This window comes from Mizuhopecten yessoensis, unplaced genomic scaffold (genome assembly GCF_002113885.1).
Source record: "Mizuhopecten yessoensis strain PY_sf001 unplaced genomic scaffold, ASM211388v2 scaffold11137, whole genome shotgun sequence".
Classification (NCBI taxonomy): Eukaryota; Metazoa; Mollusca; class Bivalvia; order Pectinida; family Pectinidae; genus Mizuhopecten; species Mizuhopecten yessoensis.
The window spans coordinates 552682-565628 of NW_018408898.1; the positions used below are offsets into that span (position 1 = coordinate 552682).

Genomic DNA, 12947 nt, shown 5'->3' on the forward strand with positions numbered 1-12947 from the left:
TTTTATAAATCCATGCCATCACTTTCAATATCATCCATTATTCCATAAATGTTAGTTTCATTAACAACGTTTCCTTGGTGCATTGCAAGTGTTTTGTGAACATTATTTAACGTTGAAGTGGCTAATAATATCTGGTCACAGTTATCTCCCTTCGCCAACGTATACCGCTTTGCCATGACCAATAAATAACCGTTTTACATTTAAGAACTTTAAAGCGACAGTTCCTGAAGGAGGAGAAAATATATACATCAAGTATTTTCTTCGTATTTCTAAAATGTACGTATGAATCCTACCGACGTAACCCAAATGGTATTTGAATGAGGGAGTTTTTATGGAGGTAAAACCTGGGAATGTATTAATTACCTAGATAACCTTTGAGATACGTCGTTATTATCACTCTGGTATATTGGTTGATAAAGTATTTGTGACATAATTCCACGTCATAATGGTTGAATAGTTTATTTTGTTCCTGGCATCATTTTTAAAAATATACGAAGAAATAAAATACAAACATGAAATACTACGCTAAGTGAAAATTTGATGAGAAAATAATACAATATATAAATGATACAGTAGAGTGATAAAAACAACTTCTACAAAGCGTGTGTAAGTATCAGCACAACAGTTGAATCAGTTAAAGGGAGTTAATCAGTTCATGTGATTATACTTATATTATACAATGAAATCTGAATATCGAAATTCCACTTCGTCCTCACTGACCGTTAGGACTAGATAACTAGGATGACATCATCTCATTTGCCAATATTTAAATGGGTGCATCAAGTTCATTTATTGAAAGAAATTCTCAATACAACATGTGTCAGCGCCGAAGGGGGAAAATGATATTGCTATGGTCCAGAACATACAGTTTCAATTAACTGTATCACTGAAGTATGCAGAGAGTTTTCTAAGGGAGATAACCTATGTTTACCTAAATTATTTCTTCCTGTCTGGACACTTATCCCATGCTATATAGACCTATAGGTACTATACCAGCATGTGCTTCCGTCTCCGATAAAGTATGAAATCGACATTCCAATATATCAGAGAGTTATCTTACTGCATATCAAATCCACAAACTTTTTTATTAGCTCGTATAATGTTACGATTATGACAAAAACGGCTTTGTTTTCATTTGTTTACGGGATTGATTAACTTTGACACCTTGGTTTAATTAAACTCGCTATGAATAAACGATGAATGAACCTGATCATTCTTAAATACCGCCTTTAAATAGCTCGCTCATATTTTTATACAAAAGTCACTGAGTCTAATTGGAGATTTTTTTTATCTTTTAACCAGTCAGCGATTTTCAAAGGATTACTCGCGGTTGTGTCTTTACTTGCCACCAATGGGAGACTCGGTCATTTGGTTTATGTACTGATGTCGCATATTGCTGTTTAGATAAACGTTGTACATGTACAATGATCTTAATGGTATGATACATTTTACACCATGTCATTGTTATTTTTCCCCACTGTGGCGCTGACTTTGATCGCAATGAAAAATTCTTCTAAAGAGTTAACTGTATGCACCCGTATAAACCACTGATCAATGAGAGGATGTCGTCAAGTCCTACAACTGTAGTTGTGTAGTGAGTTTGAATGGGAAATACGATAGTTTAGCCTTTTTTGTATGGTCACATTAACGGGTTATCTCCCTTTCATTGACACGATCGTTTATCTGATATTTTGAGGTTTCATTTTAGTATATATGATTAAAGATAGGTATTTCTGAACTTCTACTTAATTTTATCACTCCATTGTATTTCATTCATCCTGGTTGGTTTTATGCATGCCTTTTCCCGGAATTTTTCACTATCAATATAAATAGTCTGGCAGATATACAAAGCACTAGTAAATTAAACAGGGATCCTTGTATTTCATCATAGTGCAAATTGTGTAGTACCTATTATGGTCTATAAAGCTGATCTCTCATATTGAAATCAGTCGCGGGATATCTTTACAGCTTTATATTTATATCGTCAACGTGTTTTCTGGCATGCTTTTAGACTTAAACAATTTCGATGTAATAAACTGGCAATACTGCTTCTTTTCATTTTTCGTACACACTTATTCTCGCGAACAAATGTTTACGTACCTGTTCGCCGTGAAATTTACTCAATAATTGTGTGATTTTTATTACGAATAACTGATTGTTTATAGGAATAATGAGTTTATGATTGATTTCTTTTACAAGTTTTAAAAATAATGTCACAGAAATAAATGTAATTTACAGTACTGATTTACTCCAATCGGGAACCGTCGGCACTTTCCGTAAACGAGAAAATATTTAAAAGTATATTCGCGTTTACGGAAAGTGCCGACGGTTCCCGATTGGATTTACTCATGACGATACATATAACATATGTGTGTCTCTGCGAGACCCTGTACGTATGTAGCCATTGGGTATATCAATGTATCCGCTGAATTACAACATTTCCCCGTCTTTTAATTTAATGTATTTCTATTAAAGTTGATGTATGTTTCGTTTGAATGGCCGCGATCTCCAAAGCGGGGTTGTTTATTGGAATTGTACTGCTATTGTGTCTATTCATAAAGGTTATTTACGAGAATTGAAATACGACTGCATAATGAATTTCATCCATATGAAATCATCAATGATATCCTCTAATGAAATATATATTTGGTGGCATTTAAATTGTTTGATATCGATTGTCATTCACTCCTACGATAGAATTTTCTTTGTGTTAATTGACTGAAGATTGACTAACTGCCAGAAATAAATGTAATTACGTAACAGTTAAGTCCGATAACAGAGTCCCGTTACTTCATAACAGGGTATCAGCTTTTACCCTTCTTCTGTTTTCTTTCAATATCATGGGATTTCGGGAGCCAGTTTGTATTGAATTGATAAATATTTGTATTAATATCGAACAATATTACTCTATTGTTCCTAACAAACGAATGGCCTAACACTGGGTAGTGCTGTGGGAATGAATATATTTCATATAGACATTGTGTAAAGGTCAACCCTTCTGTCAGTTTTAGAAATGCCGTTGAAATTTGTAACGACTGGTGGGTTTTTTTCAACAAAAATATTTCGGGAGCCAACTTTATTTAATTTATATAAAACAGTATTCCTCTATTGTTAAAGACGGACGAGCGTCGTTACATTTGGCTGGTACCCTGTGGGAAAACGTATATTTCTAATAGAAATTCCTTAAAGGCCACACCTTGTGTCAGTTTTAGACACGTCGTTGAAAATTTTAATTTAATGAAATTCAATAGATTCTATTGAACTGTATCAAATGTGGGTGATTGAATTCTGCAGCACCTCGTTTATATACATGGTGTGACCTCCTTACAATCACACAAAACATGTATGTATAAGACACGTATATTATATGCAGCACACAATGGAGTCACATTGTGGTTAATTTATAATGTACCGTATTCGTTATTATATTTAACCGTTATCCTAAAAGAAATCCGGCCGTTTGGGAGTCCTTAGGCAGCAATGTATTGAAACAAAATACAAATATATGTTAACTAAATTTAGAACGTCGTCTCATCAACTTAATATCGAAAAGGGTAGACACAATAATATCATTCGCAGAAATAGAAACTGTAGCAAATGTGATTTGGGAGACGTCGAGGACGAATTTCATTTCATTTTTGTATGTCCTTTTTATAATGATTTGAGGTTAAAGTATATAAAGAAGTATTATTATAAGAGTCCCTCTGTTTACAAACTTGTCCAACTTTTATCTGTAAATAATGTCAAAGAGTTGTCAAATCTAGGTAAATATTTATATCTAGCCACTAAGCGGCGAAATTGATTAATTAGCTACACGTATTTATAATTTTTGTGCTTTTGTATTATGTTCTTTGTTTAGTTTGCACTTGTATGCTTATAGTCACTCTCCTATAACATATATACATGTACAATGTATCATGATTAGTTTGTACCTATAAGTCTTAAGACTTTTGGTGAATAAAGAACTTGAACTTGAGTAGGAGAGGATTTGCTTACTGAAAATGTTTGAAGTAAATTTAGCTACGTGAATTGTATGTACAATGTACATGTATTTCAACAGAACAGTCATAGGTGTAAGTAACGTGAATCTGTATTTCTCGATAATGTTTCATCCATAAGCTAACAGTAGATACGGGGTTGTTAATTACGGTACATACGATAACTGTGACTGTCGTATATCATCGGACATCTACTAACAGTAATCAGTCGTAGATTTATTTAACAGTCTATAACTACGCCAGTTATCACGAATTACAGAATTGTATCTGCCTCAGTACAGAGTAGAAACACAATGTATAGCTATCTCATCACATCTCCCCTGTCTGGGACGGTGATTAATGGACTACCGGACTTAATTATGCTCTACATTGAACGTTAGGCTACTAGTAGGGTGTTATTTTGGTGAGAACCCCGCAATAGACTTGTATACACACTGTTTGTTACTACACTTTGACTTAAGAAATATAAATATGCCGAATGCAAAGCAGATGGCATCCCTGTCCAGTTGATATCTTTGGAGTTGCCTCAAGATAATTAAAATCATATTCTGATAAAGGCAGAGTGTACCATTGCACCAATAATAATCATTAAGAAGAGGTCGCTTCCGATCTGATTTTCAACTTTGAAAACTCTCCCTTCGAAAAAGAAATGATTCACTGAAGCAGAAAAACGTGGTTTTCTTGTTCAGAGTTACTTCCTTTGTAAATGTATCCATCTCTCATTTTGCTGCTGTGCCGTTACAATTCCTAGATAACAACATTGGTCAAGTGAAGGACTGGCAGTGGATAGGTCCCAGGCTCGGCCCTGGTCGTTCTTGTGTAATTTATTTATTTATTTAAATATTAAAATATACAACCTTATTTCTATAAAATGTATCGCAAGATGTGGTTTTTATGGACTATTTCTGTTGGAGATGATTACTAATTACTTCATTACAGTGACAACGGTAATAATATGTTTCAACTAAATGAAAACCGCAAATACAAACCTCTGTCCAGGTTTTGTAGCAACAGACTGCGTTTTCGCAGCCATGGCAAGATGGCTTCTATTTCCACCTCTTTCCGCTTATAGGTCGGCTTCGTGATAATGCCGATCACCTGGTTTACGATGGCCGCCATCTTGAATCCTATAGTTTTGGACTCGCTCGGGGAAAAGTTTCCTTTTTTACAGCATCTTGTTCCAGTTTACTTCCGGTGGCGATGGCCTATCCATGTCAGCGGTTATCATTACTGCTGGAAATATATAATAAAAAAGCACTTAGAAGATAATATAATTGTTTGTTATGAATAAAAGCACTGTCCTTTGTAATATTAAAGGAAACAGATGATCCGGAGAATCCAAGTGTGATGGGTAGTGAACGAGTAATCGTTAATATTGATCATGCAGTTATCCACTACAACTGATCGTAAATAAAATGATATACATACGTAATACCGACATTTCTCTCGTGACACTCCAATCTTACAACTAACCAAGATATGAAGGCCCTTTAGTTACTACTAAAGTTAACGCGTGCAGTGTGAGTAGGTGTACACGAGAAAATTGGACAAGTGTTATACATCTGCAGTGCAAGAATTACATTTAACCATTACCTATATACTTTTTAAAGGGTATGATTTGATTATACAGATTGATAATGTATCGGTGGGCACTGCGTTATTATGTCTGTGGTAGCCATTTCAATACTGACAGAAGATCGTTATTAGCACATTAGCAACCTTCTATAGATCAGAATTATTGTGTCCCTACCATTCTCGTCGGATGATATACAATAGGTACGCGTGATCATGCATACCCATCAGACGACAATCATCAATTAAGGAGCAACCACAGTCCTTGCAGTGTCTTTGGGGATAAGGAAGAAACGACACGTGCAGATACATTACAATAGACTGGTGATAAAGAACATCCAATAAATGACAAGGTATTTACATGACAATGTAAGATATCGTCGACACCGAGGGGATTAAACCCACGATATTCCTAGGTAAAATCATATCTGGGTGGCTGTTCTGTTAGGTATGTTTGAGTATGTTGTTTAGGTAAATCTAGAAATTCTTCTTCTTATTGATACACAATTTATAACAAGTTATGAATGTCATTATAACAATAACCTGACAATATTACATATCATCGATACTGCCAACATTTTCCATAGACAGTTTGGCGTTATAAAGACGTTTGGCGATAAATTCCTAAATTCCTAATAAGACGAGAAAAGGGGATATTGATATATGTTGGCGGCAAACGAGGGGCTTTACTGCACTGAAATTTTACGTAAAATCATATATAAAAGACTTTTCCAGTGATAAGTATCCGGTATGTCATAGCATGTTATTGATATTGATGATTGTAATAGGTGATCTTCTATCCTTAAAGACAGATGCCTTAAAAAGGTAATAGGATTGTGTCACCATTTCTCAGTAGAATTTCTTCCAATTTTGTTGTTATATTGCGTTGAAGTTAAGAAAATTTTCTGCCACAAAAAAAATACAGGTTGTCAGAAATTAAAGAATTTGAAATGAAAATTTATGTAAAAAGGAGTGAGTTTTGAAAAAAATATGAAAGACACAATTTTAGGCAAAATAATGTCAATAAAAATGATACTGACATAGATTAGTGTTGCATTAATGTATATCAATTTAATAAATGCTGAAATTGTGTAAAACTAATTATCTATAAACGTTTAAAAATTGACATTTTATAATAAAACCATGTACATATAGTAATTGCATGTAAAGAGTTATCGTTCTTGAAAAACTTCACAGTAGTGAAATAGGTAGCCGGGTTCCTGAAGTACAGAAAAATGGACACATGTGACTCATTGATNTCACCATTTCTCAGTAGAATTTCTTCCAATTTTGTAGTTATATTGCGTTGAAGTAAAGAAAATTTTCTGCCACAAAAAAAATATAGGTTGTCAGAATTTAAAGGATTTGAAATGAAAATTTATGTAAAAAGGAGTGAGTTTTGAAAAAAATATGAAAGACACAATTTTAGGCAAAATAATGTCAATAAAAATGATACTGACATAGATTAGTATTGCATTAATGTATATCAATTTAATAAATGCTGAAATTGTGTAAAATTAATTATCTATAAACGTTTAAAAATTGACATTTTATAATAAAACCATGTACATATAGTAATTGCATGTAAAGAGTTATCGTTCTTGAAAAACTTCACAGTAGTGAAATAGGTAGCCGGGTTCCTGAAGTACAGAAAAATGGACACATGTGACTCATTGATAAAAAAAACCTGAATTAATGCCTGGATTGCTTTAAAATACTTTAATATTGAGAAAACACACTGTTCTGTCAATAATAAACATGCAATATTTATCAGTTTAATATTAAACATCAGAATATGCGGAAATTGTGATATTGTCTCCCTACATTGGATTTTCAACTAGGGATGCACTTCCTATTTCCGTTTATCAATACACTCCTATGACCTTAACAGACAGTATATTTTATTCCATGTACAGAAATGTACACATGGTAAAATCTCAATCGCGCTTGTACAAAAATTTATCATATCTTCACAAAATAGTTTTTTTTCTGATAAGCATATCGAACTTGATCCTAATACTTAAACCATTCATTTTTACAATGTTTCTGACATATAACCCTTTAGTCATAAATCCACCCTACTCCCAATAATGGCAACTTCGCACTTTTAAAAATCACAACCATTTTAAGAAATCCCCATCTCTTCCTTATATGATAAAAATGCTAATGATACTGATACATTTGATACATACATACCATACAATCCCAGTCAATGGTATTAAATCCATCTCTAAGAATGCCATTTTAATCGTGAATCAAACGACAGAGTGACGTCTTTACACAGACGAGTCAACGTCTCAATTCAGTTTTCATAATTACAATTTAAAACTTGAATATCCATACAGTACCCTCTGAAAGTTCAGGTAACTTGACAAGAATCCTATTTTTTTGTGTACATAGTATATTTCACTCCTGCTACTTGAAGTCAATACACTGTTCTGGACGTTGATTTGAACGAAAGCACAGCATCTCAAGTGCTCTTGTGATATCGGCGGAGAGTGTCAATATTGAACGGAATGGTGTTAGAGAAAGGCAATGCTTAAAGGGATCTATTCCTACCTGTGTTCTTCTCTGTCTAACTATAAATCCAGGTAAAGGAATGGGTATTGATATCACAGATACGAGCAATACAGCATTTGAAACCATTTTTTTCAGCGTGTTTAATTATTCATGGACTGTGTCTGACCTTCTATTGCTGCTCAACCTCTAAGATTACAGTATAATATATAACCGGATGTGTGTCATATATCACGTCATTAAAATTAGTTGTAGAAGAGGTAGAAACTCAATTAAACTATGGTTCTATAACCAGAAGTATCTGCCGCTTTACCTAAGGTTCTATTAACGGTAGTAACTGTTGTTTAGACTATGGGTCTGTTATCAGAAATAACTGTCGTTTAGACTAAGACTATATAAGCAGTAGTAAGTGTTGTTTAGACTATGCCCTATACGCACTATTAAGTGTCGTTTAGACTATGGGTCTGTTATCAGAAAAAACTGTCGTTAAGACTAAGATTCTGTAAGCAGTACTAATTGTCGTTTACACTAAGGCTCTATTAGCACTAGTAACCGTCGTTGAGAATATGGGTCTGTTATCAGAAATGATTGTCGTTTAGACTAAGACTCTCTTAGCACTATCAATTGTCGTTTAGACTAAGACTCTCTTAGCACTATTAATTGTCGTTTAGACTAAGACTCTCTTAGCACTATTAATTGTTGTTTACACTAAGCTCTATACGCAGTAGTTAATAACTACAGTATAGATAAGGGTTCCAGTTTCAGAATTCTGTCGTTCAAACTACGGCTTCATAAGTAATAGTAAACGCTGTTTAGATAATAGTTTTTTAAGAGGTATGAACTGTCTTTTAGAAAACGTCTTTATAAGAAGAATGAACTGTTGTTTAGACTTAGGCTCTATAAACAGTATTAACTGTCGTTTATACTATTTCTGTTGACGACTTGACTCGTCACATATCCTCTTTATAATGTCTAACTGACCACATATGTTTTTTTTTTTTTTAAATATGTGACTTGCCAGATATTGTGTATTTTGCACTAATTATATAGTAATCGTATACGTGTCATGATGATAAAACAAAACAAACAATGAATGGAACATAGGTGCCACAGATCACCTTTACCTGTGTTGAAATACAGATTCGTATCGTAATCAATAAACTAACATCAGTATATGGAATGCGTTCCTTTAATACCCACACACTTGTAAATATCTTCCTAAAAGGTATACATTTCTATTTACATATTATTTTCAGATATTCGATCACGATAGAAAACGACATCTTCTGATCTTCATTTTAGAATATTTTAAGAACCCACTCTAAACAAATCAATATTGTAAATATATAGCAATAAACACTAGTGGTATTAAACATGTTGTGTTAATTAATCATTAAAGTGATAAGTTGTTTAAATTGTTTCTGTTGATCTAATATTAATTAGTTATATACCATTAACATACCTATATACTGCTGATATGGGTAGAGAATCTCAAACGTGTTTCGATCATACTTGTTTGTCATGAACGAGTCTAGACGATTTTCCTGACAGATAAACCTAAAACACGCACGTGGAGTTTTAGAAATAGGTAATACAGGTTTTATATCAAACAACTTGAGATTCTTTTTTATCTTTCCGTTAGGAATTTCAGTTTTGTCCTTGTGTGTTAACAGTACTGAGTATTTCGTTCCATATTTTACTTGCCCTTAACTGTGGGGATATACCTCTGTGGAGAAACTAGATTCATTAAGTATTCAACTCAGATATGTCATCTAAACTATACTATAGAGGTTTACATAAACATGAATATTTTGTCGTCAAACTAATGGTTAATAATGGATGTTCATGCTCAGTAAGTACAGCATTGATTTCAAAATTGTAAGCGAAATAATAACGAAATATCGTATATAAATATATAAATATCATAATGCTACACCTTGACCTGAAGCGGACGGTGTCCGATACCTAAACACTGATCCTTACATACTGTATTAATCTTATACGTGTCTGTATATTTATCATCATAGGAAGCAAGACCTGGTTCATACATAGTTTTGCTAAAATGACGATATCTCAAATAATCTCGGATATGTCTGACATGAACAGCAGTAAGAACAATTGTTTTCACTTAGAGGAGTTTGAACGATTACTGAGAACTCAATTTACATAATCATACATATAGGTACAGCATTGACTCCGAGTTGATACTCGTACTCAGCAATCAGCTAGAACATATTATTACATCATCCTATTTTTACTCGCTGCCTTTACTCAATCTATTCAGTAACACCAATGATAATCGTTTTGTATTTGTAAGAGGTACTTCCCACAGTTCCTGCCAATGTATGGAGTATGTGATACTAGTTCAATACAGCTCCTGGCCGTAACGTATAAGTATGTCCCTATTCCAGTAAGCATATCTATATTTTGTAAACTTAAGCAAGGTGCATTCCAGTTTACTTTTTTCTTTCTTAAAATATCATTATGATTAGTTATTTACATTGTGTATCAAAGTATAATCTAGTTTTTAATGTTATACGATATCAAAGTTTTTTTGCTAAAAACAAGCAACTAAAGTATTTCAATATCAGATTAATATTACCTTGAGACGTTGCTCCAGTTTTATCACAATAAATATAACGTGAAATAGTTTTATAATATGCATTTGATATCCGTCACAGATGGTAGGCGAATTTCATTTCTTTATGCCTGTGTTTGTATTTTGAGCCTTATACACATGCAACTTAAAAGCTTAATAAGAAAAAATAATCCTACCCTTTCAAAAAAACACACCCAATAGATAAATAATAATAAATAAGCAATTAACAAAACAATAGATAAATAAAGTCAGGTTCAATACTAAAAGACAAGAATGGAAACTTTACCTTAAGGTCAAGCCATATAGTAGTATTCCAATGCAGTCACATGTTTATCTCGTACAGCCACTGTGTCCCTATATCATATATCCTTGTTTCTACATCAATATGAAGAGGGTTTTTTTATTCTATGTCACTCTTCCATGAAAATGTGTTCAAAGACAACACCTTGTCAGGTAAATGGACCATTTTAAGGTTATATAGTAAGTGACACTACAAAGTAAGTCCTTTTGACATATCATTGTGACTTCAGGTATATCCTTAAGGCGTACATATAACTGTTCTGTAGTCTGTTACAGTTATATAGGCGTGTGTCAAACCCTGGGTACTGTATACGTAGTTACCCGCGGTATGGGTATGGTATAGTCGTACTATTAAATATACAATTTACGGCAGCATAAAACTAGATAAATGGGCTTAATACCCATGGCCGTAAACTTCCAATTGGTCTTTTTAAAAGTTATTGAGTACAATTTAAGTTTAACTGACAAACATTTGATATCATTTTAAACATCAACTCTAACCCGCCCTATTGAGTAATCATTTGAGCCTAGTTAAGTATTTAATTCCTTCGAACTCTGGTCAAACATATCTCTATACATAGCACGCTAATTATTGACTGTGTATCAGATTTCGTGTAATTCGCCGCTCATATTTCTTGTAATAAAAACGATATAACTCCTTATTATAGATTATAAATCCTTGTTCTGCTAATCACAGCAGTAGTTGATATATTGGGTGCAGGTGTTATAACGTAGTGTATTTTTAATACATATTCATGTCGCCGTTGTAAATCAGTACCCATTACCGTCAAGATAATGTCATTACGGATGTCAAATTTTACTAAGGTTTTAAGAGAATCAAAACAACAAATAATAAAACCTACCGACCACAAGGATTTGGAAATAACAAATTTACAGTAATCCGAACAAAGCTGCCACTATTTATATTGCCAAATTGTGTTTGTTGTATCTAGAGCTCTCTATCAGTGTATTAATATATAGATAAGAAAAAATCGGATTATGTCAGTATGTACAGTGTCCGTATATACAGTGTATATCGTATTACTAAAATGTATACGCTTTTGAGACAGCAGACACAACCTTGAGGGAATTACAGCCAGATATGAACTGTATCAGTTGACACAGACCAATACTGGACTAAATATGCAAGCACATTTAAATGTGCATGTTGCTTTGTGGTTAGTCATGATTCCATTTTTTGCAACATCAATATCCTCTACAAATGACACTATACACAAAGTCCATGCTCCATGTATGAGACTCTTCCTTTACATACTTTAGCACTAGAACATGTAATTGGCATTTTATAAACACACACCGCGATTTAGATAGTGGTTACGTCATGCATGATGGGGTCTTTTTCCTTTTTTTCTATCTGTTTATTAACTGTAGATGTTCAGCATGAATTGTTGCCGTGTGAATATAATCTACAACTAATTTGACGAATTATTTAATCAAATTTAAAACTAAAATTATAAAAAGGTTTTAAACAAATGCAAATCCGTATTTGGTAACCTTAAAGTTATGTAAAGATACCAAGAGCTAATTTCGAGAGTCATATCTTTCGATGAATGGCAGAAAAGTACTTATAAAATGTGATTGGATGGTAGAAATTGATGCAGTGTAATATCATAATTATCATAGGTTATATCGTTGGAGGTTTGATAAGCATTTACCAACATTTGTCTCTAAATACACACTACACATACACATATATTATTTTTGAATAACAATACGTTCTGAAAAACAAATTACTTTATGTATGTTAATGAAGCGCACATATTTAAACTTATTGAATATTGAGTTCATGTACGTAATATGAATGTTATATGCATATATACGTACAATATCATTTATCTTAGGAATACTTCTGTATTCGATATACCGGACTGACAAATACTTACTATGTACTATTGCAATTTTTTACACAGTTAATTCCATGAAGTACCATATATCCCAAC

General features: G+C 33.1%; 1 protein-coding gene across 7 annotated transcripts in view; it reads right to left on the bottom strand.

Moving 5' to 3' along the window:
• LOC110466564 overlaps positions 1–12947 on the bottom strand; it is a 42880-nt gene that overhangs the window by 25184 nt on the left and 4749 nt on the right. For 5 of the 7 annotated variants that reach the window (XM_021523123.1, XM_021523126.1, XM_021523125.1 and 2 more), the window contains exon 2: positions 4988–5231. In XM_021523123.1, the coding sequence (XP_021378798.1) occupies positions 4988–5117 (130 nt within the window). In that variant the 5' untranslated portion in view covers positions 5118–5231. Of the gene's footprint in view, positions 1–4987; positions 5232–10972; positions 11322–12947 lie in introns of those variants that run through there. The other 2 variants (XM_021523122.1, XM_021523120.1) reach the window with 2 other exon arrangements.